Here is a 23,400-nt window from a genome sequence, read left to right on the forward strand (position 1 = left end):
GAAACCTAGAAACCCCTGTTCCCTCTTGCCACCGTTCTAGTCAGAACCTATATTTTGCCTCTGACAGTCTTTCATGGGCTTGAAATTTCAAATGCAAAAGGAAAGGTCAAGTTTGAGGTGGATGGGCTAGACAAACGTCAAGGTCCCTTCCAGCTCTCACATTCGAGTACCCTCTGCTTGGACAATGCTGGGCTGCCTGCCTCTACCCTGTCCCTTTGCTTGTGCAATTTTCTCGTCGGCTGCATGCGATGTGGGAGAGTCATACAAACCGTTTTGAAAAATGAGTGTTTCAGAAGTACCTTCGCATGTATCGGTGGTTTTATTGAATCAAAAGGATATGAAGAAATAATTTTCTTTCCATGAATGCTCCATTTATGTCCAGTGGGCAAATTAGAGAAGGAACTCTCCCAATTATATTGAAATGCATGTTTTACATCTAAAGCTGGAGGTCAAATCATAGGCCACAAGCTAGAGTAATGAATATCTATGGTAACTGTTCTGCCATCACCGGGAAGTACACCCACTGAAAAGTGGGTTCTTTTTTTCAGTAATTAGAAATGCTCTTCATACACCAGACTATAGATAACAGCTTAGGGATAGAGAAGGCTAACCAGCTTTCCATACAGATTTTGGTCTTTGTTCTCTGATGAGCGTGAGATGTGAGTTGTCATTTTTTACAGAAGCTACATACTTCATGAGACCTTTGCCCCAGGAGTAAAGTAGGAGAACATGTCAGTACCAGCGACATGAGAATGTCCATTTTACTCTCTGGGCCTCAGTTATCTCACTGGGAAAATGGGCACAAGAACACGTTTACTGGAGAGAGAGAACCCTAGTGGATAAAAATAACTCTGATCTCCCTGTGTCCAACAAGTTGTATAATTCAACGCTAACTATGGAGACCAATATGGATATAATTCATGTGTTCCAATACAAAATTATTAGACCAAGGGGCGTCTGGGTGGTGCAGTCCATTAAGCATCTGATTCTTGGTTTCAGCTCAGGTCGTAATCTCAGGGCTGTGAGACTGAGCCCCGTATCAGGCTCCACGCTCAGCGGGGAGTCTAAGTTTCTCTCTCCCTCTGCCCCTCACCCTCCCACTCTCTCAAATAAATAAATCTCTTTTGTTTTTAAAAAAGACTGAGCCACCCAGGCGCCCCTCAAATAAATAAATCTTCAAAATCATTAGACTAGGGGCACCTGGGTGGCTCAGTCAGTTAAGCATCTGCCTTCAGCTCAGGGATCCTGGGATGGAGCCCCATGTCAGGGTCTCTGCTGAGCGGGTAGCCTGCTTTGCCCTCTCCCTCTGTGTGCTCGCATGCTCTCTCTCTCTCAAATAAATAAATCTAGAAAAAATTATTAGACCAATACACTATCATACTAAATAACATTTCAATGCTGGCGAGGCTGGTTCTGAGCAAATTGTGAAGTGGATGGAATGTATAATAACCATAACGAGAGTATTAGCTAATATTTACTCTATGGAGTCCCAACTTTTAGGCCCCACGATAGAAGGGATACTGTTTTATTCATAATTGTGCTCCCAAAGCCTTAGTGTTGCTCCCAGTAAATACTTGTTGAGTGAAGGAATGAGTGCATGGAGAGCAAATGAGTGCTTTGTACCGGGCAGGGTGCTAAGTGCTTTCTGATTACGTCCATGTATTTCTGATTTCCATGCCTTGTGCTGAGGACACAAAAAGCGCTTGGGGCCCAGAGGAATGCTTTTCATATGTTTTTCTGTTGTAATCCTCGAGGGGTAGGTGTGACACCTGAGGAAAAAAAGCCAGGCTCCGGAAGGGTAAGTTACTTATCTAAGGACACGCGGCCCGTAAATGGCAGAGCCGGCACTCGGCTCTCGGGCTGCCTGGCCCCACCGCCTAGCCTCTTCTACTGCCTTTCCCTTTGCATTTGTTTTCTGCTCTTCGTCAGGAATCCCTGGATGAAGAAATGCTGGGCCCTTACCACTTGGTGGAGGAGACGGCCGCGGCCTCTTTCAATCCATTCTATGCCTCCTGGCCTCCCCAGATCATTCTTTCTAAGGCACCACTTCTGTCTTTTCAGTGTCGGCTTATACATCGTCAGTGTTGATGGGATCAAGATAGCATGGTCATCCGGGGGTAGCGTGTCCCGGTTATCTGGCACCTTCTGTCATGATAGCCTCCCAGATGAACCTGGACTCAGCCCAAATCGGGTCTTTGCTAGCCTCCACTGGCCCTCTACATCCCCACTCCTCTCCCTGGCAATTCCTCCCTGTCCTTCAGGGTCCAAAGGAAGTCCTACCTTCTCCAACATTTATCCATTAGCCTTGCACTGTCGTCGAAGTTTTCCTGGGTCTGTTTTGGGCTTGGGGCACAGTGAGAAGTGACTATAATTGAACTTGGACTCAGAGGGCCTCAATTTAAGGCTCTGAACCAGTTTCCTCACCCATAAATTATGGAAAATAATACATATTTCACAGATAATACATATGGAAGCAATTCCTAAACTCTGCAGTACTAAACAAATATCAGTTATTATTGCGAGATTGGCTTCCCACAGAAGACTTTTTAGGCAAGGAGTGGGAAGCTTGCAAATGATGCTATCAGACTGATTTTGTGACAGCCCCTGGGTGGATGGATGGGGAGAGAGAGAGAGAGAGGTCGGAAGCCAGAAGACCTGTTAGGAGGTAGGCTCTACAGTCCAGACAAGAGGTAATGGAAACTGGACAAGTGTTGATGGCCATGGAGTAAAAAGGAAGACTTGAATTGTCCAGGTGGTTAGTGAAGAAAAAGGGAGTACAGTGGGGAACACGGGCACAAACAGGAAGTAAGGTGGCTAGGTACCCGTTGCTGGTAGTTAAAGTTGTAAACACAGATGAACTCTCTGAGGGAGAAGGAAAGGTAAGGCAACCTTCAAGTATTAGAGAAAGAATACTAAAGGGAAGTATGAAATTAGGAGACAGGAACAGACTACGCACATCAGCTCTTTCCAAGTGACTGATCCTTCAATTACGGGTACTTCTGTAAATTTCCAAAGGGACCAAGAGGAGGCTGACAACCATACAACAAAGGGCAACTTGAGATGACCTTCCTGGGGGGGACAGGCCTTGCCTTGTGTTACCCTCACCAGCGTCTTTCTCCACGCATCTATGGATCCCACCTCTCCAAGCAGACAGTCAGCTCCTTAAATGATTCTGGTCTTCCAAGTTTCTAGAGCCTTCTCAGAACAAACTTTGCTACATAGCAAGTGGTCAGCAGGTATTACTCGCTTGGTTGCTTGAAAAGGAGAGTCACAGGGCAGGGGTGGTGGGGGAGAACATTACTTGGTGAAATCTAGGCTGAAGACGGGCTGAGTTTGTCTGGCAAACTTTTATGACATCTTAAGCAGTCACTAACATTTAAAAATCAGGAGATTTCAGGGGCGCCTGGGTGGCTCAGTTGGTTAAGCGACTGCCTTCGGCTCAGGTCATGATCCTGGAGTCCCGGGATCGAGTCCCACATCGGGCTCCCTGCTCGGCGGGGAGTCTGCTTCTCCCTCTGACCCTCTTCCCTCTTGCGCTATCTCTCATTCTCTCTCTCTCTCAAATAAATAAATAAAATCTTTAAAAAAAAATAAAAATCAGGAGATTTCAAATACAATTCAAGGTCTTTTATTCCTAATGGACACTGGCTCAACAGGTGAACCTGTACTCTTGCAGGCAGTAGGCATTCAAATCAAAATAAAGCCCGAGAGAGAGCGCTTGGAGGCCGGGGGCAGAGGAATCCTCAGAGAAAACATGACCAATGCATGGTCATGCTGGTGCAGACAGTGCTTTGGAGGCCTCGAAGCAGGAGCCAGTAGTTCTGCTGGGGGGGACCCAGGAAGGTTTTCCGCAAGAAGTGATATCTCAGCTGAGTTTCAATGGATGACTAGGAGGAAGTTGTCTAAGGAGTGGAGGGGAACAAAGGGTATTCCTAGCAGGGGCAGGGTATGGGTGCAAGAATGTCCATGGCATGATGGAGAATGAGGGGCCGAGCACCAGATAGACAAGGTTAGCAGCGGTGAGTGCATACCTTGTTCTCTCTGCCCACCAGCGAATGTACCCCAAGGCCTCATCAGGAGAAATGCCTCGCCTGGGAAAAGCAGGTACACCGTAAAGTCATTCTATCTCTCTTACCCAGTGCATTCAACTGCAAAGTCTGTCTGGCATATATGTCTTCCCTCCCTCTAGGGATGAGCAGCACCGGGTACACAGTAGGTGCTCAGTGAACATTTAGTTCTCCGAAATAGGGATGCTTCCACAGGATCTGGGCAGTTGCACATTCACAGCTGACCCTAAATAAGACCCAGAGGACTGTGTTCTCTAACAAAAAAAAAAAAAAAAAAAAAAAAAAAAAAATCACACGGGATTTGGTCAGAGGTCTTATGATTTTCAGTCTTGGTTCAGCTACTCAGGATTTCCGTGGCTGTGAACGAGCCACGTAATCTTGCAGAGACCCAGTTTGCTCATCTACTTTTATTTTTTTAAAAAGATTTTATTTATTTGAGAGTGAGAGAGCACAAGCAGGGGGAGGGGCAGAGGGAGAGGGAGAAGCAGACTCTCCGTCTGAGCAGGTTGCGCCGTGGGGCTCTATCCCAGGCCCCTGGGATCATGACCTGAGCCGAAGGCAGACCAGATGCTTAACCGACTGAGCCACCCAGGTGCCCCTGCTCATCTATTTAAAAAAAAAACAAACAAACACTAAAAATGTCTAAGAGTAGAGGAGTGCCCCCAAAGGCACTTTGCAAATGGTGAAGTACTATATGACCCAATGTAGCGTATCTGTAAAAATGGAATACTATTCAGCCACAGAAAGGAAAAAAGTCCTAATATCTGTTCCCACATGGATGAATCTTGAAGACCTGATGCTAAATGAAAGAAGCCAGACACAGGTCACATATGGCAAGATTCTATTTATACCAAATGTCCAGAATAGGCAAATCTATAGAAACATAAGGTGGATTAGTGGTTTAGGGGAGAGGGGAATAGATTTTCCTTAATGGGTACGGGGTTTCCTTTTGGGATGATGAAAATATTCTGGAGCTAGATAGTGGTGATGGTGGTACACCTTTGTGAGTGTACTAAATGCCACTGAATTGTATACTTTAACATGGTGAAAATGGTAAATTTTATGTTTACGTATTCTACCACAATAAAAAAGCTCCCCCAAAAGTGCTATATGAGAGTTGATCACCTTGAGAGGCTGTTGATTCTTACATTCTACGGGCAGTACCCAGTCCATTTTCTAGTATTCAGAAAACTTACAGAGTAGACGCATCTCCACTAAGGAGCCTCTTTATAAGAGAAAAGCTGGAGTAGGGGTGGGGGGAGGAAAGGAGGAGCTAGGGGCCATCTGAAAAGGGAAGCTGGATGGTATTTGTTTCGTAGATTGCCAGTTGTTCACCCTGTTTGTATTTAAATGAAAGGAGGCTTTGAAGTGGGAGCCGCCTCTGAGCAGGGCTTGGGGTTCCTGTCTTGTGTGGTAAAGTTCAGACTTGTCCAGATCCGTTTCTAGCCAGAGGTTACTGTTTCTGGTGGAAAAGGCTCAAATTTTGGTTAATAATACATGAACAGGAAAAGCAGGAGTAAATGGTGGGGGGGGGGGGCAAGGAATGAGTTCCCCCTGGACTTGTGAAAAGCAGCTTTCGGATTTGGGCTCCATGGTTTGGGAAGATCTTTTTTTCACTCATGGTCACTGGATTTCATTTTGTTATTACTGTTGGTTGCATCTCAGATCATATCATCTTTGGTAAAGAACATCTTTAAGTAAATGCAATCGATCAATGAAAGTTAAAAGTGCTGGGCTAAGCCCTAGCAAGAATTTGAATGGTATCAGTTTGAGAAAAAGGTGGACTATTTGAAAGTCTCTTGAAAATGGCAGAAAATTCACTGGGAGGGGAGTTTGCATATTTAGAAAAACTCCTCTGCTAGTGGCAGGGTTAAATGTTTTGCCAACCCACAGAAATTGTAAGTTTCACTAATAGGTCACAATCTGTTTACCTTGATGATCTCCAAGAGTTAATAAAATGTGGAAGAGTCTGCAGTGGGCTTTCAAAACAACAGCTGACCTAAGTTTCTACAACTCCACAAGCCAACACGTCAACATGGTTTACAAACAGCAGTGGACGAAGTCTCAACAAACCCTATGAGGGTGATAATTGTAATGATGGTTCATATCTTCATCCTATGTAATTTTATGGGAATTGAGAGTCTAGCCAAATAATAAGTTCCAGCCCCTTTTATCTGCCCAGTTCCCAGCACACTCCCGAGGTGTCTGAGGCACTGCTCACCCTAACCTCTTAAAAGCAGATTGTAACAATAACAAGGGTAATGACAAGTTCCCAATCTGCACAGTTCCCTTCATTAAAGGAGCCCTGGGAGCTTCAAAAACACTCATTAATGGAATCTGACAAAGCTAGGAAGGTGGGAAGACTCGCCCATTTCCAGTTTTCTGGTGGCTAAGTGGAGACTGGGTCCCAGAGAGGTGTGAGTCTCTCTCAAGAGGCTCGAGGGCAGAAGGGGATTGGGGGTCTTGGGCTACCTTTACTCCAGGTGACCTGGGAGTGTAGCCCAGCGTTCTGGACCCACACCTCAGCTGCATACTGTTAGCAAGTCGCTCCCCTTCTCTGGGCCTCAGTTTCCCCACATGCACGAGGAGGATTAGGGCCAGGTTTCCGAAGTCTCCGAGGTCATCCCTGACTGTCCCATCGCCTCGTTCTTGGGGTGGGGGGGGAGGGCTCTCTCACTTCAGGGTTTGGTTAGACTTGTAGCAGAACCGGGCGTGGCTGGGGGAAGGCGGGGGAGGAGAATGCCTGCCGGGGTTCCGAACAAGTCGGTGCTCATGGAGCACCGTTGGATGGGAAGCAGGGCAGAGAGGGCCAGGTGAGGGTCTAGGGCCAGCTGGGACTCCGAGGTGCCCTGGTGCCTGCAGCGGAACAGTGCGAGTCAAGTCAGCGCCTTCTCCTCCAGGCGCAGGAGCCAGGCGGTTAGGGGCATCCTCGGGGCTGCGGGGCGGCCGGGAGGGCAGGTATCGAGGCGGGAGGGCTCCGCCCGGCTTTGGCCCACAGTCAGCGAGTCAGGTGGCCGCGCGCGGAAGGCCTTTGACTCGGACGTGGGCTTCGGGACAAGTGCCCAGGCGCGTGGTCCCCCACGACTTGGGCCCTTCACCCCGGAGAAGTTAGCCCTCCCTCTCTGGGTGGGGGGCGGCGGGCATCTCCCGCCTCCCGGGCGGGGGAGAGGAGGGGAGGAGGGGAGGAGGGGAGGAGGGGAAGAGGGGAAGAGGGGAGGAGGGGAGGAGGGAGGAGCCCCGCGGGGCGTGTCGCGCGAGGGAGAGCCGCGCGCCCGGTGCGGCCCCCTAGGAAGTGGATTTGGCCGCTCCGGATCCCAACCCGCTTCCAGGTTTTCTCCCGTCCCGGCCCTGCGTGCTCCCGCCCGTCTCCGGCCCCCCCCCGCCCGCCCGCCGCCCGCCCCCTCCCCCTGAGTGCCGCCCGCTGGGCCAAGTTTGCCGAGCGTCGCCGCGCACGCCGGCCAGTCAATCAGCGGCGGAGCTGAGGAGGGCACAGCCGCGCGGCCGAGGGCAGAGTGAGCCGAGCCGAGCCACGAGAGCGGACCGGCGCCGGGCAGCCCGAGCAGCGAGCAGCGAGCAGCGCGCAGCGAGCGCCCGCCGCCGCCCACGCCCTCCGCGGCCCCGGCGGCGCCTGCCACCTTCCCCTCCTTCCCCGCGCCCCTGTCCCGCTGCCGGCCGGCGCGCCCCGTCCGCCGCCCCGCGCAGCCCGGAACCCACCGGCCAGTGCCTCCGCTCCCGTGGGCCGTAGACCGCTTCCACGCCCTCCTCCTCCTCCTCCCCCGGCTGGGCGCCTGGCACCGGGGACCGTTGCCTGACGCGCGAGGCCCAGCTCCACTTTTCGCCCCGCGTCTCCTCCTCCCGCTGCTCTCCCAACTCCTAACCCAGCTCCCTCGCCCTCTCGCTCCGCTCCGCCCGCGAGCCCCCGGCCCCGCGTCCCTCGGCCCGCGCCCGCCACTCCCCCGGTCCCAGAGGTGGGAGCGCGTCGGCCCCGGCCCGCACCATGGCCCGGTTCGGCTTGCCCGCGCTTCTCTGCACCCTGGCCGTGCTCTGCGCCGCTCTGCTGGCTGCCGAACCCAAGTCGAAAAGTTGTTCGGAAGTGCGACGGCTCTACGTGTCCAAAGGCTTCAACAAGAACGATGCCCCCACGCACGAGATCAACGGTAGGTGGGGGGGCCCCCGGGAGGCGTGCGCGGAGGCAGGCACCCCGGGGAAGGGGCCGCGCGGAGCCACCCCCCCCCCCCCCCGAGCGGCCGCAGGTAGCCCGGGGCAGGGGGAGAGCCATGGGCAGGCGGGAGAGAGCGCGAGAGTGAGCCCCGGCGCAGCGCGGCCCCTCGGGACTGCGAGTGGAGGGGCGCCGCCGACGGGCCGGGTGCCACCGCGCGTCTGCTCCCGCCCCGCCGCGTCTTCCCGGTCCCGGGGAGCCCCGAGGACTCTGGCCCGCAAAGTGCGTGTCACCGGCTCCCTCGCCTGTTCCGGGTTGAACTCCTTACTGGGTTCCCCGCTTTGTTGTGTAGGTGACGAGAGGCCGGGAGGTTGTGAGGGTCGCCGGTGGGGTGTGTGTGTGTGTGTGGGGGGGCAACCTACAGCTTGCCGGCTTCCCGGGGACGCCAAACGTGGAACTCGAATGGAGGTTTCATTGATATTCTTTAAAAACCCTCTCCCCGCCTCTCTTCCACCGCTGACGCGGATTAAGAGTTTTAGTAGCTACAGCGGCTTTAGAAGTCGCCTTTAAAAAAGCAAACGACTCTCCACCCCTCCAAACCCTGACTTTTGGGAACTCTCCTGCTTTCCGGAAGGTGCTGGACGGGAAGGGTACTTCCACTCCCCCCCCCCCCCCCGCTTTCTTTTTTCTCACCTCATTTTCAGGGTTAATTGCACATTCAATTACAAACCTTTCAAAGGACTGACTACAGGAAACCTGAATCGCAGTTTGGAGATGGTTATGCAAATGGAGAAGCCTTAGCCTGTGAAAAAGTTCACCGGATTTCGGCGCTGGGGGTTGCGTGGGGTGTTGGTGAGAGCTCTTCTTGGGGCGCTGGGGAGGCGGCTTTTCGGCGGGCGCCCTTCGCCCTTCCTCGCGAGGCCGGCGGCGGCGGTGGCCGGTCCCCTCCGGCTCGCGGTCTCTCATTCGCGGAGGGCAACTGTTGCGCGCAGCCCCGCGGGCCGCGCTTGGGCCAGCAGCGGCGCAGGTAGCCCGTTCGCCCTGAGGGTTCGGAAAGAACCACGGCTCTGGCTGGCTGCTGGCCAGCGTAACCTAACGGAGGAGAGAGAGCGGTTCGAGCCCCCGGGGGCCAAGCCTCCATTCCGAACCTTTCATGGAAGTGAGGAGAGCGCGCCTTTGCCTCGCGGGGCTGGTCACCCGGGTGGGGCGGGCAGGGGGCCGGCAGCCAGCAAAGGAAATACTGTAATTTTAACCAGGCGCTTCCAGAGGCTTAGGAAGACGCGGGGGTCATTTTTTGGAAGGTCTATTAATAACCTTGGAGATTAAGTGCAGTCATCAATTACATATAAATTACAAAGGTAATTGAGGGAAGTCGCTGGGCACTTTCCCAGTGTATTCGGCATCCGTCTAGAAATAGAACTCAAGAAATTGCTGGAGTAGCCGGGGAGCCCACTGCACCTTGGCAGTTATCAAGTAACTCGGCACACTACTGATTAGAGACTGTTTGCCCTTGAGCTGCCTGTCTTTTGGGGAACTCGAGTATGTCCTCACAGCGGCACGATTTTATTGGTTGTGGAGCCCTGAAAAGCCCTCTTTCTTTCCCCTCTCCCTCCCGCCCCGCCAGAAAAAGTGAAGTGAACCGGCAGCCACTGAAGCTTGGAGGCTCCACAGGTCAGACCCTGGGGTCTTTGTGCCCTGCACGGTTTGGGCCTGAGCCCAGCAGAGATGATTGGCGTGAAGGTTACAGTTGTCATTCCCACATTTTGAAGGCATAGATGCAGCGAAGCCCTTAATGGGAATGTGACAGGTTTTCATCTTCTCCTGCAAACATTATGTGCCTTTGAGAGGGACCAGCGGCATTCAGGGCGTAGTGGGGTGTGCAGTTGCCCGCCCCACTTTCTCCCGCTTGGCTCTGTGCAGGCTCCTCATGGCAGGAACTCTTCCCCAGCCAGCATCTCAGGAAAAAGGAAGTTTGAAGGGTGCTCAAGTACTGCGCTAGGTGTTGCCTTTGATTGCCCTGGTCGTCAGCCAACACCTGAGCGATATTTTTTGCATATATGTCTCTCTGGATATTTTGCCCCCAAAGATAGGAGAGTTATTAGTGACCGGCAGCAGGAAGTGGAAGCTAATGTGCTCACACCCAAAACATTTTATTCTTTTTGTCTTGTCCTTCGGCTCCCTCCCAGAGCTGCTGCTTTTATTTCCCCTTTTGAATGACCTACTGGACTGCATTCTCCTGAGGAACAAAGGAAGTGCCTTTTTAGCTGGAATCCTTGGAAGACCACCAAGGACTTTAGCTCATGCAGTGCAATTTCGCACCACTTTCAACAATAACAAAAATGCATGACTGAATGGCTCAAAAATGTGGAGTGTTAAAGGCATTCATTTGAGTCTAGGACACTGTCACAACACAGACAGACCCAAGTAAATACCTTTAGATGGCCAGTATAGAAACAGGGGGTAATCTTTACCATCACCCTGGCCTGTCCAGATGCATGCATTAGCCTTGTCTTCCCTGGGCTACACTCAGATAATTGTGGTCATTTGGGGGAGCATAGTCCATATAGTGACTGGTATACAGCCCATGTCTGAATGAATTGCCAGGTACTTTCCCTGGCCGGGGGTGGGGGTGGGGTGTGTGTGTGTGTGTGTTGCTGGTGGTGGGGGATGATCTATTTTATTTTATTTTTTATATGCAAAAAGTCCAGGATTGTTTTCCGGGCAAAGGGTCACAACGCCTGGGTGCCTAGCGCCAGGCTTAGCCCAAGTGTAAGGTTTTATTCCCCGACGGCCTTGTACTTGCCTTCTAGAGTTTTGAACAGGCTTTAAGAATACTGTGTTCTTAAGGAGGCTCAGTCTTTTTAGATCATAATTAAGATAATTTGATGTGCTCTCAAGGGTGTCAGGGAGTACATCTCGCTGACAGGGCTTCGGGACCCAGGCGAAGTCCCGCATTGCCTATCCACTTGACCGCCGAACTTACCAAGTAATGGGTCGATCAAAAGGGATCTTTAACACCAAGGATAAGGTTTTTGTTCAGCTTTCAATGGGCATATCTTTTTGGAGCACCTACTATGTGCAGCATTCAGTGCTGGGCATCGTGGAGGCAGCAAGAAGGTTTGGAGGGGCCTCTGCCGCCAGGACCTTTCCCAGGTAGTAGGGAGACAAGCCATGCGCACACGGAATCCGAATGCGACGTGGGATGGGAGAAGTACTGTCCAAGTGGTACAGATGAGGAGGGAGGAGCCACCCACAGGGTTCCAAAGGAGAAGGGATCTGGGACCAGATTATCAACTCAGTAATGCTAGTTCACTAGTAAATTTAAGGAAATTCATTTTTTATTCTTATATATTTTTAAAGGTTTTATTTATTTATTTGACAGAGAGTGACACAGCGAGAGGGAACACAAGCAGGGGGAGTGGGAGTGGGAGAGGGAGAAGCAGCTCCCCGCAGAGCAGGGACTCAATCCCAGGACCCTGGGATCATGACAGGGAGCAGAAGGCAGACGCTTAAGGACTCAGCCACCCAGGCGCCCCAGTTTAAGGAAATTTAACAATCTAACCATTTTCATTGTGCCTCCCTTCCATAAAGACAGGGTTAGAGAGATGCAACAATTGGCATTTAATTTTATTTTTAATTTTTTAAAAAGTGTTTTAAGTAATCTCGACATCCGACATGGGGCTCGAACTCATGACCCTGAGATCAAGAGTCGCGTGCTCTACTGACTAAGCCAGCCAGGAGCCTCAACCATCGGGAGTTTATTACTAATCTAACTTTTGCTGAAATTGTCTTTAAGAGTGAGGCAATTGGTTTAGGGATGTTCCTAAGCCTGCCCTTAGGTCTCTTTCATAGGGACATTGAAGGATACCAAGGAAAACTTTGTGTCATAGTTGTGATTTTGGAAGTTTTTTGTTTTGTTTTTTTTTCCCTGTTCCCATTCATGTTCATGAGCAATGCACTTTCAGGCACACATACACACATATGCACATATGTATGCTTCAAAGGATTCTGGGAATGACGAGCTATGTTAGGATTACGTGGCAAAAAGTATGTGTGTGTTGGAGAGGTAGGCATCCTTTCTGATACTGAGTTGATTATTGTATGTAAGACACAACATATGTCCTCAAGATTTACATTTCCTCTTTCCCACTCTAAGTAGGTGGGTTGGATTTTGCAGAGAACTTGTGATCTTGTATTCTGTTGGAATCCTCAGTTTGGCTCCCTGGGTTTTATATAAAAGGAGGGTCTGATTGAGCCACAGGGCCTGTCAGAATAGAGATTGTCCCAAGTAGTATTGGAACTACTTCCTGGACATGCTCAAAAAAGAACTTAATAAAAGTTCTGGCTTATGCAGCTCAATCTCCAGTTAGAACATACAAATATGAAATGTTTGATTCAGCATAATTACTATTTTCCTTTTTTATTTGACTCACATTGGGTTGCACGCAATTTCAGGATTAGCTGGAGACTAGACTGAGGAATGAAAAGGAAGTTTCTTGTTGTCTCGACAAGGGAAACAACATCAGTGTTAATCTAAATCAGTTGGAAGGGAGTCTCTGGCTCCCCAGTAACATTAACTGTTTTAGCACTGACATTGTTCCTGCATATGTTCACAACAAATGCATTTTGGCCTCAGGGAAAGAGCTTGTAGCTATTGGTTGCTTTCTCTGGACCTGGTCCTAAGCTAAGGGTTTTACATATTCTCTCAGTTAAAATCCACAACAGCCACACGAAGTCAGAAGTATTACTATCTTCATCGTCTTTCCCATTTTATGAGACAAGGAAACTGAGATTCAAAGGGATTTGGAAGTAGATTCACAGGCTCACAGCTAGTGAATGGTAGAAGTGGGACCTGAACCCAGGTCTTCCTTGACCCAGAAGAACAGTCTATGCATTGTTGTACAGGTCGTAAGACAGAGAGTACCTTCCCAACACCCATGGAGGGCTGGCTTTAGAAACAGAAGCTACGAGAGGACCATCAACCAGCAAAAGACCATCCCAGCCCTGTTCTGATGGTGTGGTAGAGAGAAGATCCAGTCCTGTCCTTTGCAGGCAGGGTGTTCATACCCAGACACAGACAACCTGGTGTTACCAGTAGACGGAATGTAAATTGTATTTCTTGGGCCCTGGGGAGCCGGTGATGGTTTCTGAGGAGGGGAGTGTCATTAGTCAAACTGTTTTAGGAAGAGAGCCAGTGTCCCTGGGAGTTAAGGGTCAGTGAGGGCTATCAGGAGGCTGTTTTAAGTATGCAGTTCTCTTTTAAAATTTTTTATTTTAATTCCAGTAGAGCGAACATGCAGTGTTCTGTTTGTTTAGGGTACACAATATAGTGACTCAACAGAAGTATGCAGTTCTTAACTGGTCTGCCTTCCGCTTGGCTTTTTACCCTCTCATTCCATGCTGACCGGCCCCAGCTTCATTTCCTTCGTGCCGTGCTTCGAATGGAGTCCTTCCTTGCTCTGCTTTGAGCTTCAGTGTCTTCACGTATCACAAATGATACTTTCATTAAGTCACCTCTGAACTCCCCAGAGTTATGTGCCAACTCTTCCTCCTAATTCTTTGCCTGAATCAGATCGATGGTCTTTGCACATAACTGTCTCGTGTTATAGTTAATTGTGCGTGCAGGCACCTATGTGCCTTCTCAACTGTAAGCAACTCGAGGACAGAGGTCCAGCTCCTGGTGTTTTGAGTGCTAAGTGGGATAGCTCAAGGCAATATTCGGTAAATGCGCACGGGGTGGGGGCTGGGGGATGACATAGACAATTCTTTCGCATTCTCTGTCAGGATCCCGGTGCCATAATGGGGTTTATGCTGCCTTGTTGATAGATTGTCATCCCATGGTCTCATGCTCTCCTGGGAATCTTTTGGAGCCGAAGTGAAATTAATTTAGAGTAAATCTCCGTGATACATCGATATAGCATATAATAAATGTTTTTATTCCATTTTTGGGGGGCGGTGGAGTACTCGTCTTAACCACTTCATTAATAACCAAGTGCTGTAGGAATTTTTCAGCATGATTCAGAATTGTTTTTCTTGCTCTGAGATTTATTTCTTTAAGGAATAGATAACTGAGACTTCCGTGTTAGACAATTTGGAGCAAATTTAGAAGAGTAATTTAGCACATCAGATTTGGCTGTTGTAGAGCTGTTCGATGCACATTGGTCACCTTTTACAAAATAAAACCTGAAGTTTATTGTCTTTACCAAGCAGAAGAACACAGGCTTAAGGATATCAGAATATTTTATACAAGCAGACCCACTAAAGCACACACAGGTAAGAACTAGCATTTTCAATTCCACTTGGCGAAGCATCTGTTGCTTACTACAGAGAACATGAAAGTGCAGAAAATTCATGAAGCGATTCCATCCTGGAGGTAATTTGAAATGTTATATTTAAGTTCTGATGCATTTAATTCAGCAATCTGGTGGAAGAGAAAAATCAAAGCGATCCATCAGCCAGGTATTCAACTTTTGAAAAAGAAACTCTAACAAATGTTAGAAATTAGGAAAAAAATTGAATGGAAGAGTTACCAAAAAAAAAAAAAAGTCAATAACCTCCAGAAAGCCTGGAAACTATGTAAAAACATCTTATTGGAAGCCCAGATAAATGTGTGCCAGACATCAAAAAGACCAGCTGCTTGGGGGAAGAAAAAAAGAAGCCGGCATGACTAACTGGTAGAGTAAAAGAGGCTGCTGCTTCAGGGGAAAAGGAATCTTTCACAAAATGGAAAGAGCTTCGGCCAGGAGGAGAGGGGGAAGGCCACGAGGGACGGCAGGGCAGGTACAGACTAGAAAGTGAGCGAGCCAAAGGGACTGGAGGTGCACCTTGCAAGTGATTTGAACGAAGGCCCATGTGAGGATAATGGGGAAAAGGGAAAAGGCTAAGTGAGTCCAGGAGGAAAAGCAGGATGGCTTCCTCAAGGGAAAACCGTGTCTGACGAACCTCTCTTGAGTTCTCAGAGAGAAGAGAAGTGGATGCAGGGCAACAGGCAGCCGTATAGGTTTGCGCGAATTATGCAGTGGGCTTCCAAGGCAAAGAATATTCAGAAAATGCATTTCCTTTGGGGTAGGTGGGGGATGTTGGTTTACTGAGGAGAGAAAATGGGAGAAACCCCACTGTCCCTGATGGAGTAGTTTTTGTTTTTAAGGATTTTATTTATTTATTTGACAGAGAGAGACACAGCGAGAGCGGGAACACAAGCAGGGGGAGGGGGAGAGGGAGAAGCAGGCTTCCCGCGGAGCGGGGAGCCCAATGTGGGGCTCGATCCCAGGACCCTGGGATCATGACCTGAGCCGAAGGCAGACGCTTAACGACTGAGCCACCCAGGCGTACCGGTCATGATGATGTTTAAAAGCTCCCCAGTGGTCCCAGTGAGCAGCCATGGTTGAGAACCACTGCCCTAGATTATGTCCCAGTCCCTTCCATCTCTGAGAGTCTACGATTTGAAATTTTCCAATGAAATTCATCAGAAAGTATTGTCTTAGAGGAGAGCTTTAATTTGCACGCAGCGCATGCTCATTGTAATTTTGGCTAACTTGGATTTAAGATTTAAGGTCTGCTGAACTTGGAGAAAAATATTTTTTCATCAGGATGCAAGTGACCCGTAGCCTGTGGTGCTTTGCTGCGGGTAGAGAAGCAAGCCTAGGCCATTGAGAGTACTTTGGAGAGAATTAGAAAGGAATCGTCTTGCTTGTCCTTTATTAAGTGTCAGTGTGCTAGGTGATATTTCTTCCCTTTCTCCTTATTGGTAAAATAAAAAAGATCTCTTTATCCCTTACTTTAATGTCCTCTTTGCCATGTGTTTATTCTCTTCAAGTATCTTATCAAGAAATAGAAGTACAGTAAATCCCTAGGCTTCTGGCCGGCACAGCCCTCCAGAACACAGCTGGGAATGTGGAAGTAAGCAGAAAAGCTGCATGATGGAAACAGCTGTCATAAAGCCCGTGCATTCTACTTGGAGACAAGGCCTTTGGGAATTTATCATCAGCAATCAATGACTGAATAGCTCTTCTATCAAGAGCAAAATGCTAGGTGCTCGGGATTCAAAGAGGTTTAAAATGAGTCAAGCTTTTGAGGTACTTGCGTTCAAATCCGGTGGGCCGTAAGAAGATAGAACGGTTATCCGGCTTCCCAGTCCCTGGCCGATGAGAAGTGGCCAGTAGTGCTGGTTGGGGAGTGGAGGGGTCCCAGGGGGGATAAAGGCAGGCAAGACCTGACATCTGGGAAAAGTGAGAGTGAAACAGGGTGGGGGTGAGGGTGGCCAGAAGCTGAGGCGGGGGACCCAGGACTTGCTGATCTTGGCAGCACCTTTCAGTTCCTTGAGCCCCTCTAGGATGGGGCGAATGCTCAGAGGCAGCTCCCTAACCCCTGAGGGCACTAGAATGTTTCAGGGCAGTATTAAATAATAGTGTTTGGTATCATTAAATAGATAGAGCGTAGAATGTTTCAGGGCAGTATTAAATAATAGTGTTTGGTATCATTAAATAGATAGAGCGTAGACTTTAGAAAGAGTATAATACCTGTTTGAAATGCAAACTTGCTTTTGAAAGGGAGGAAGGTTCAGTTCACTTACACATTCACCCTTGCAGGGTACCTCGTTTACCAGTGCTGGATCGATAAGGAGTCAAATTCTATGTGTCACTTTGTCCTTTTCTTAAAAAACAAAAAAACACAAAAACACAAAAACAAAAAACTAAACTAAGGGCTGTATATTATTAATTCAGTGGCTTATTCACCTCAGAGCTTTTGGTCGGTGATCTTGCTCCTGCACACCTTCTCTTCCAAGTCCTCTAGGACATCCAAGTTCCATTTGGTTCCTTAATGTTACTGCCTGCCATGCTCTGCTTGGGACACAGGCATTCTTACCTGAAGTCACAAGAGGCAGAAGAGCTGGGTTTTGGTTAGAGGGGACAGGTTTAAATATTTGAATATTGATTTCCCTCTTAAACATTTACCAAACTGAGTAAATGGATAATAATTAAAGAAGCATCAGAAGTTAAGGAGTACACACATTGCATGGTCCTTGTCTTTGACCATGTGCCTTATTTGAACCTTAAAAAAAAAAGAAGCCCCTCTTTTTTTTTTTTTTAGATTTTATTTATTTATTAGAGAGAGAATGAGAGATAGCACGAGAGGGAAGAGGGTCAGAGGGAGAAGCAGACTCCCTGCTGAGCAGGGAGCCCGATGCGGACTCGATCCCGGGACTCCAGGATCATGACCTGAGCCGAAGGCAGTCGCTTAACCAACTGAGCCACCCAGGCACCCCAAAGAAGCCCTTCTTTGCCCCATCATGCCTGATCTGAGGTCATGTGTATCCGGTTTCTGTCACACTGCAGGTGTTCGAGCCATGTTTGTGGTTCGAAGATAAGTTCAGGCGTGCTTTTTGACTCTTGTATATTTTGAATATTTCTGTTTGTCCCTTTTCAGTGAACTCATGTGAAGTTATTTGTTTTAAAATTTCTGCATTCAGTTCTCGACGCCTAAATAAGATAGGGCAAAAGGCAGAATCCTCTTTTCAAACCTACAACGGAGCATTACTTCTTGCTTGGAGGTGGGAGCGGAGTACCTCGTGTGGTTTGTTTTAATCTTGGTGGACTAATGGTTGCTTCTTGTGCCATCTATTTCAGACGTTAAGAGGAACTCTGCTGTACCTGCAAACGCGCTTTTAGAAAAGGGAGGCTGGTTTTGCTCCTGTTCCTCGCTTCCAGCTTTCTGCTGGGTGCTCCCTTCCCGCAGCTTCCTCAGGAGGCTGGGGGCAGGCCCCGGGCCGGCTCGGTGTTTTCGTCTAGTCTACCTCAAGGTCACCTGGCCTCACTTCATCCCAGCCATCCTTTCCATTCTAGTTCTTTCTTCTCCCAGCTGCTCTGTCCATTGGCTTTTGCAAGCCTCTTTAAGCCTGGCTTCTTTCTTCTGTGCGGGGCTTCTGGGCTAGACTGGAAAGTGGTGGCTTTTGGACTTCAGAACTTTCCTTCATTCTCCAAAGCCTTGACGTGGGCATCCCAGCGAGCCCTAAGCCTCAGGACTTTTTTTTTTTTCTTCTCTTCAGTTATTGTTTCTATCCTACCACAGAGTTTGTCTCCATTTGCGTTTTCAGCCTGGTGTTTGGTTAGAGACGAAAACAAAGCACCGAGTCCTTGCAGACTGCAGTGTAAAGCGTGTGGGTAACAGTTACTACTTGCAATGGTCCAGTCTGAGTGGGAGTATCATTTTTCTTGGCAGGCACTTCACAGAAAGTCCTGCTTCTTTGGTGCCAGAATAAGCAGTCATTACATTCCTTACAATTTATAGTCAAATTATTATCTGCTATTGTTAAAATTGCCTTAATTATAGAATATTTCCCCATGCTAAGATTCTAAATTGCAAAACAAGACAACTTTGGGTTGTGCTTTGGGAAACCATGCTGCAAAATCACTCCCTGGCCTAGGATGTTGGAGGCTCTGAGGAGGAATGGTGTTTTGTGTTGATGGGGAGAATTTTTTTTTTTTTTTTTTTTTTAAGGGGAGGAGTGTGGGGGGGGCTCGCTTTAGACTGAATTTGAACCGAAGGCCCCCGGTTGGCTGCTTGGTTGCTGTTCTGCCTCGTTTTTCCCCAGTTTGGAACTAATCTTTTCTTTTTCCTGCCCCTTCAGGTCCGATGGGCCTAGGCACTCTGGGAAGAAGGCTCTGCTGATTGATCATTAAGCAGTGTGGCAATCTTAGAAGATGGCCTTGTATCTCTCCAGTTGGAGGACAGATGAGGAAGTCACAGCCTTCCAAAATAAGGGACTGTGTTCTTGTGATGTGAACAGAGTCAGGAGACAGGGTGGAAAGTGGCTTCTGTGGAAACGCTCTTCCATAAGCTCTACGTTTGGGCACTGCTTTCAAGATGTCTCCAGAACCTGTCCTCCTCTGACTGCCTGGGCGGCTACTGTCCTGGCCTCCTTTCCCATCCCCTCTTCCCCTGCCCAGTCTGTCTCAGCATGTCAGCCAGTGCTATCCTTTTCTGTGAACCCTGACTCAGACCATGTCCTTTCTCTGCTCAGAACCCTCCAGGGGCTCCCCTTGCCACCCGGAGTGACAGCCAAAGCTTATGAGGCCTTATGGGGTCTGCCCACGGCCCCTCCCATGACAGCCCACACTCTCTTCTCTTCTGTCATTGCCCCCAGCCCCCCCAGTCCCCCCCCCCCCGCCCCTGCAACATGCTGGTCTCTCTGTTCCTTTGCCCTTATCCTCGGCACCTAGAACACTGCTCCCAGATGGCAGCATGGCTCACTCCCTCAAATGTTTTGGGGCTTTGCTTACCTATTCCCTCAACTGAGAAGCCTTTCCTGATCTCTGTATAAAGTTGAACCCCCCCCCAACACACTTTGTCCCTCTCCCTCTCTGCTTTATTCTTTGCAATTACAGTTATGATAACTATTTCCAAGGAGAAGCCCTTGGTCTTGGGAATGATGATCTCAGGGTGAAGCATAGTTTTCTTCAGTATTTATCCCTGTAGGGCTCTCCTCATCTCCCAGGAGGAGTGCTTTTGGACACCGTCACGAGGGCCCTGCTAGATATGGCCAGGGTCTTGTTTCTGTCATTGGGTCCCGAGGAGAATTCTGGAGTACTTGGTGGAGCAGTGCAGGGGAGATGGTCTAAGTTAGTGAGGCTTACCTGGAGCACTCTTCTCTGGTAATAAATCTCAGCCATCATTTTAGGGATTGGGATTACATGCACCCCAAAATGCAAAGTGAACTCTTACGTCCTTTTTTCCTGTTTTCGGAGTGGTCTGCAGAGGAACCCCCCAGTATTGGGAGTACTAAAGCCTTCAGGTTTCTGGGGGAAAGTTTGGCGTCCACTTTTACGTCCATAGAGACCACAGAAATAATAGGTTTTTTTGAATGATGAGTGGCTCCAAATGAAGCCCTCTGGTCCAGCAGTGATTGTTATAGAACTCTGGTTCAGCAAAGTATGGACCAGATGCGCTCTCCCCAAGCCTGTATTAATGGTGACCAAGTATGCAGAGGTTGTCCAGCGGGGAGGAAGGAGCTGGTTTGGGAAGTAAGTGTCCAGGGAGATAGGATTGTAAGCAAATACAGCCCCAGCAGTAAATTTGAAGAAGGAGCATCCCTGCCATGCACTTCAGCTCTGAGAACAGGGCTTTCTCCATTTCAAGAAAGATGGATTTTCAGATTACTTATTTTTTTTTTTTTTTAAGTAGGCTCCACACCCAGCATGGAGCCCAACGCGGGGCTTGAACTCACGACCCTGAGATCAGGACCTGAGCTGAGATCAAGAGTCGGATGCTTAACCAACTGAGCCAGCCAGGCGCCTCTCAGATTACTTGTTTTTAAAATCGAAATATGATGGATGTTTTTCAGAAGTTTCCGTTATAAGTAATCTCTGTGCCCAGCGTGGGGCTTGAACTCACAACCCTGAGATCAAGAAGCTCATGGTCAAAAAAAAAAAAAAAAAAGCCAAGGGTCTACCCACTGAGCCAGCCAGTTGCCCTGTGATATTTTTCAGAATTTTAGATTAAAACTGTAAATAGAACCCTATTTTTGCTTGTTCAGAAACTTAAAGCCCTAAGGAGGAACTGAGGCTTGGAGTGTATATGGGCTTGACCTGGCAGGTTTACCCAGAGAGCCATGAGGAGTCTTGAAATCCCAGTATTCTCAGTGTTTCCTGGTGACAAGCCAGTGTTTCTAGCCATCTTCTAATTCAGACCCGTCCAGTCCACTGGTGACAAGCCAGTGTTTCTAGCCAGTTTCTAATTCAGACCCGTCCGTTCAGACCCGCACTGTAGTAAATTGGGGGGCATATGTTTGGACATGGAGATTAAAGTTGCCCTATTTTACTTTATTTTTTATTTTTTCATTTTTTCAAGTAGGCTGTGTACGCCCAATGCAGGGCTTGAACTCATGATCCTATGATCGAGGGTTTGCATGCTCTACCAATTGAGCCAGCCAGGTGCCCCTGAAAGTTCTTATTTTTAATATTAATTAATTAATGGAAAGCACACAGGCTGAACAGCAAAGAGAGAAAATAATTTTTTTTTTATTTTTTAAAAGATTTTATTCCTTTGACGGAGCGCACAAGCCAGGGGAGTGGCAGGCAGAGGGAGAAGCAGGCTCCCCAATGACGTGGGGCTCGATCCCAGGTCCCTGGGATGATGACCCGAGCCGAAGGCAGACTCTTAACCGACTGAGCCACCCAGGCGCCCCAGGGAAAATACATTTTTATTTATTTTTTAATTTTTTAAATTAAATTTAATTTTTTTTAAAGATTTTATTTATTTATCTGACAGAGAGAGACAGCGAGAGAGGGAACACAAGCAGGGGGAGTGGGAGAGGGAGAAGCAGGCTCCCCGCGGAGCAGGGAGCCCGATGCAGGGCTCGATCCCAGGACCCTGGGACCATAGACCTGAGCTGAAGGCAGATGCTTAACGACTGAGCCACCCAGGTGCCCCAAGAAAATAGTTATCGAATCTATTTATTTTTATTTTTTAAAGATTTTATTTATTTATTTGACAGAAAATAATTCTTTAAAATGAGGATGGGGCATCTGGCTGGCTCAGTCAGTAGAGCATGTGACTCTTGATGTCCAGGTTGTGAGTTTGAGCCCCATGTTAGGCGTAGAGCTTACTTAAAAAAAAGATGTCAAAAAAATAAAGTTGCCTTATTTTAAATATGAATTTAAACATAAAGATTATGACATGTGCCCTATTTAAAATCCTGTGGAATGCTATCATTATAAGCATAAGTTGCCCGATTAAGGATAAAAATAAGCATTTTGTTTCTTGTGTAATCAATCGAATGGTCTATGTGCTGTGAAGTACTCCTGGTATGGGCTAAGATGTGTGAGTTCATGATAGGGCGAATCAGTCCTTAGCTGTCCAAACACAGCTTTAAGTTTGGGGAGGAGTGATTGTCTCTGCTTTTATTTTTAAAGCAGACACAGCATGCACTGTTTTCACCAATAACCTCTTAGTGTTTCCCTTGGAGCCCTGAGATTTTCTCGGTTGCTTCTAAGCTTAAGAATGAAGTAAACACACCATGAGATTCTGGGATAGTGGAGGCTGAGGCTGAGCTTGTTTATCTCAGCTGGGTCTATAATAAAAGGGTTTGCTAAAAGCACATGAATGGCCTAAATACAGTATTAGGGGATGCTTAACACCTAGAGAGGGGAAGAGAGTATTTCCAAACACCTTAGAAACAACTGGTTTTGATTGAAACCATTGTGTTAGTTATCAATATATCTCTACTTAGGAAAGTAGGTCTATCATATCTCTGCTTATGAAAGTAGGTCTCGTAAGTTGCTTCGGTTGCCCATACTTCTGGGGGAGGGGTCGCTTAGTGTTTGAAAGTGACAAGTGTGCATTTCTTTGCAGAGATATTGTATAGTTGTAGAGATACTGTAAAATATTGTATAATTCAGCCCATATTCCCTTTAGTTAGTCAAATCTATAGAAGGCATTTCTATAATTGACCATATTAACACGAGAGACTAGTGGTACCTCTGCTGTTAGGATAGAGTATTTGTTTTCCTTCTTGAAGTCCCAGCAGCTGTTATATTCTCGTATTTTGCGGAAAGGGAAAACAGCCCCCCAAATTGAGATGTGTTTTTAATGTGAGAGAAATGCAAGCTGATCACTAAGAATCAAGGGAAAGGATTGCATTTGGCACAGTTATTAATTTCAGAAATGTCTTTGAATCTGTGCTATATGCTTGAGCGTTATGCCAGTGCTTTGTGGCTTCCTGGGGTGACATTTAAGAAATGTAGATTTAGATCCTACCTTTCGCCAAATAGAAATTGCCTCAAGTTTTAAGTATTTTTCCTAACAGAAATTGGTCGTAAAGGCATTTTTCACCATTTGCAACAGTTACTTGATGTGTGATCAGGGAGTTATGTCAAACCTTAAATTTGGATAGTGCTGTGTATTTAGTAGTGCTCTTGTGGAAGGAAGTATAACTCCCAACTGCAGATAGTTTCCAGGGGACCATTAAAATGTACTTCAAGTATTTCGATTGTGATTATCATTCTTTGAAATGAAGGGGAATTTTGATCAATTTAAATAAGGAGGAATAGCAAGGCATTTTACTCCAGATAAATGTAAAACGTTGGAAATTTCTTCAATTTCCACATAAGTGTGTTTTTTAGTTGTATTGAATTTTGTCCACTGAGGCTTTGACTTGGTGCTAGTGTTCCTTTTTAA

The 23,400-nt window shown here is 47.9% G+C and overlaps 1 protein-coding gene across 2 annotated transcripts in view; it reads left to right on the forward strand.

Moving 5' to 3' along the window:
• The first annotated feature begins 7,541 nt into the window (after nt 1-7,541).
• The window catches only part of GPC4 (glypican 4), a 105,448-nt gene continuing 89,589 nt past the window's right edge, over nt 7,542-23,400 (forward strand). For both annotated transcript variants that reach the window (XM_027609320.2, XM_027609321.2), the window contains exon 1: nt 7,542-8,224. In XM_027609320.2, coding sequence (XP_027465121.1) covers nt 8,065-8,224 — 160 coding nt within the window. In that variant the 5' untranslated portion in view covers nt 7,542-8,064. The remainder of the gene's footprint in view (nt 8,225-23,400) is intronic.

This window comes from Zalophus californianus, chromosome X (genome assembly GCF_009762305.2).
Source record: "Zalophus californianus isolate mZalCal1 chromosome X, mZalCal1.pri.v2, whole genome shotgun sequence".
Classification (NCBI taxonomy): Eukaryota; Metazoa; Chordata; class Mammalia; order Carnivora; family Otariidae; genus Zalophus; species Zalophus californianus.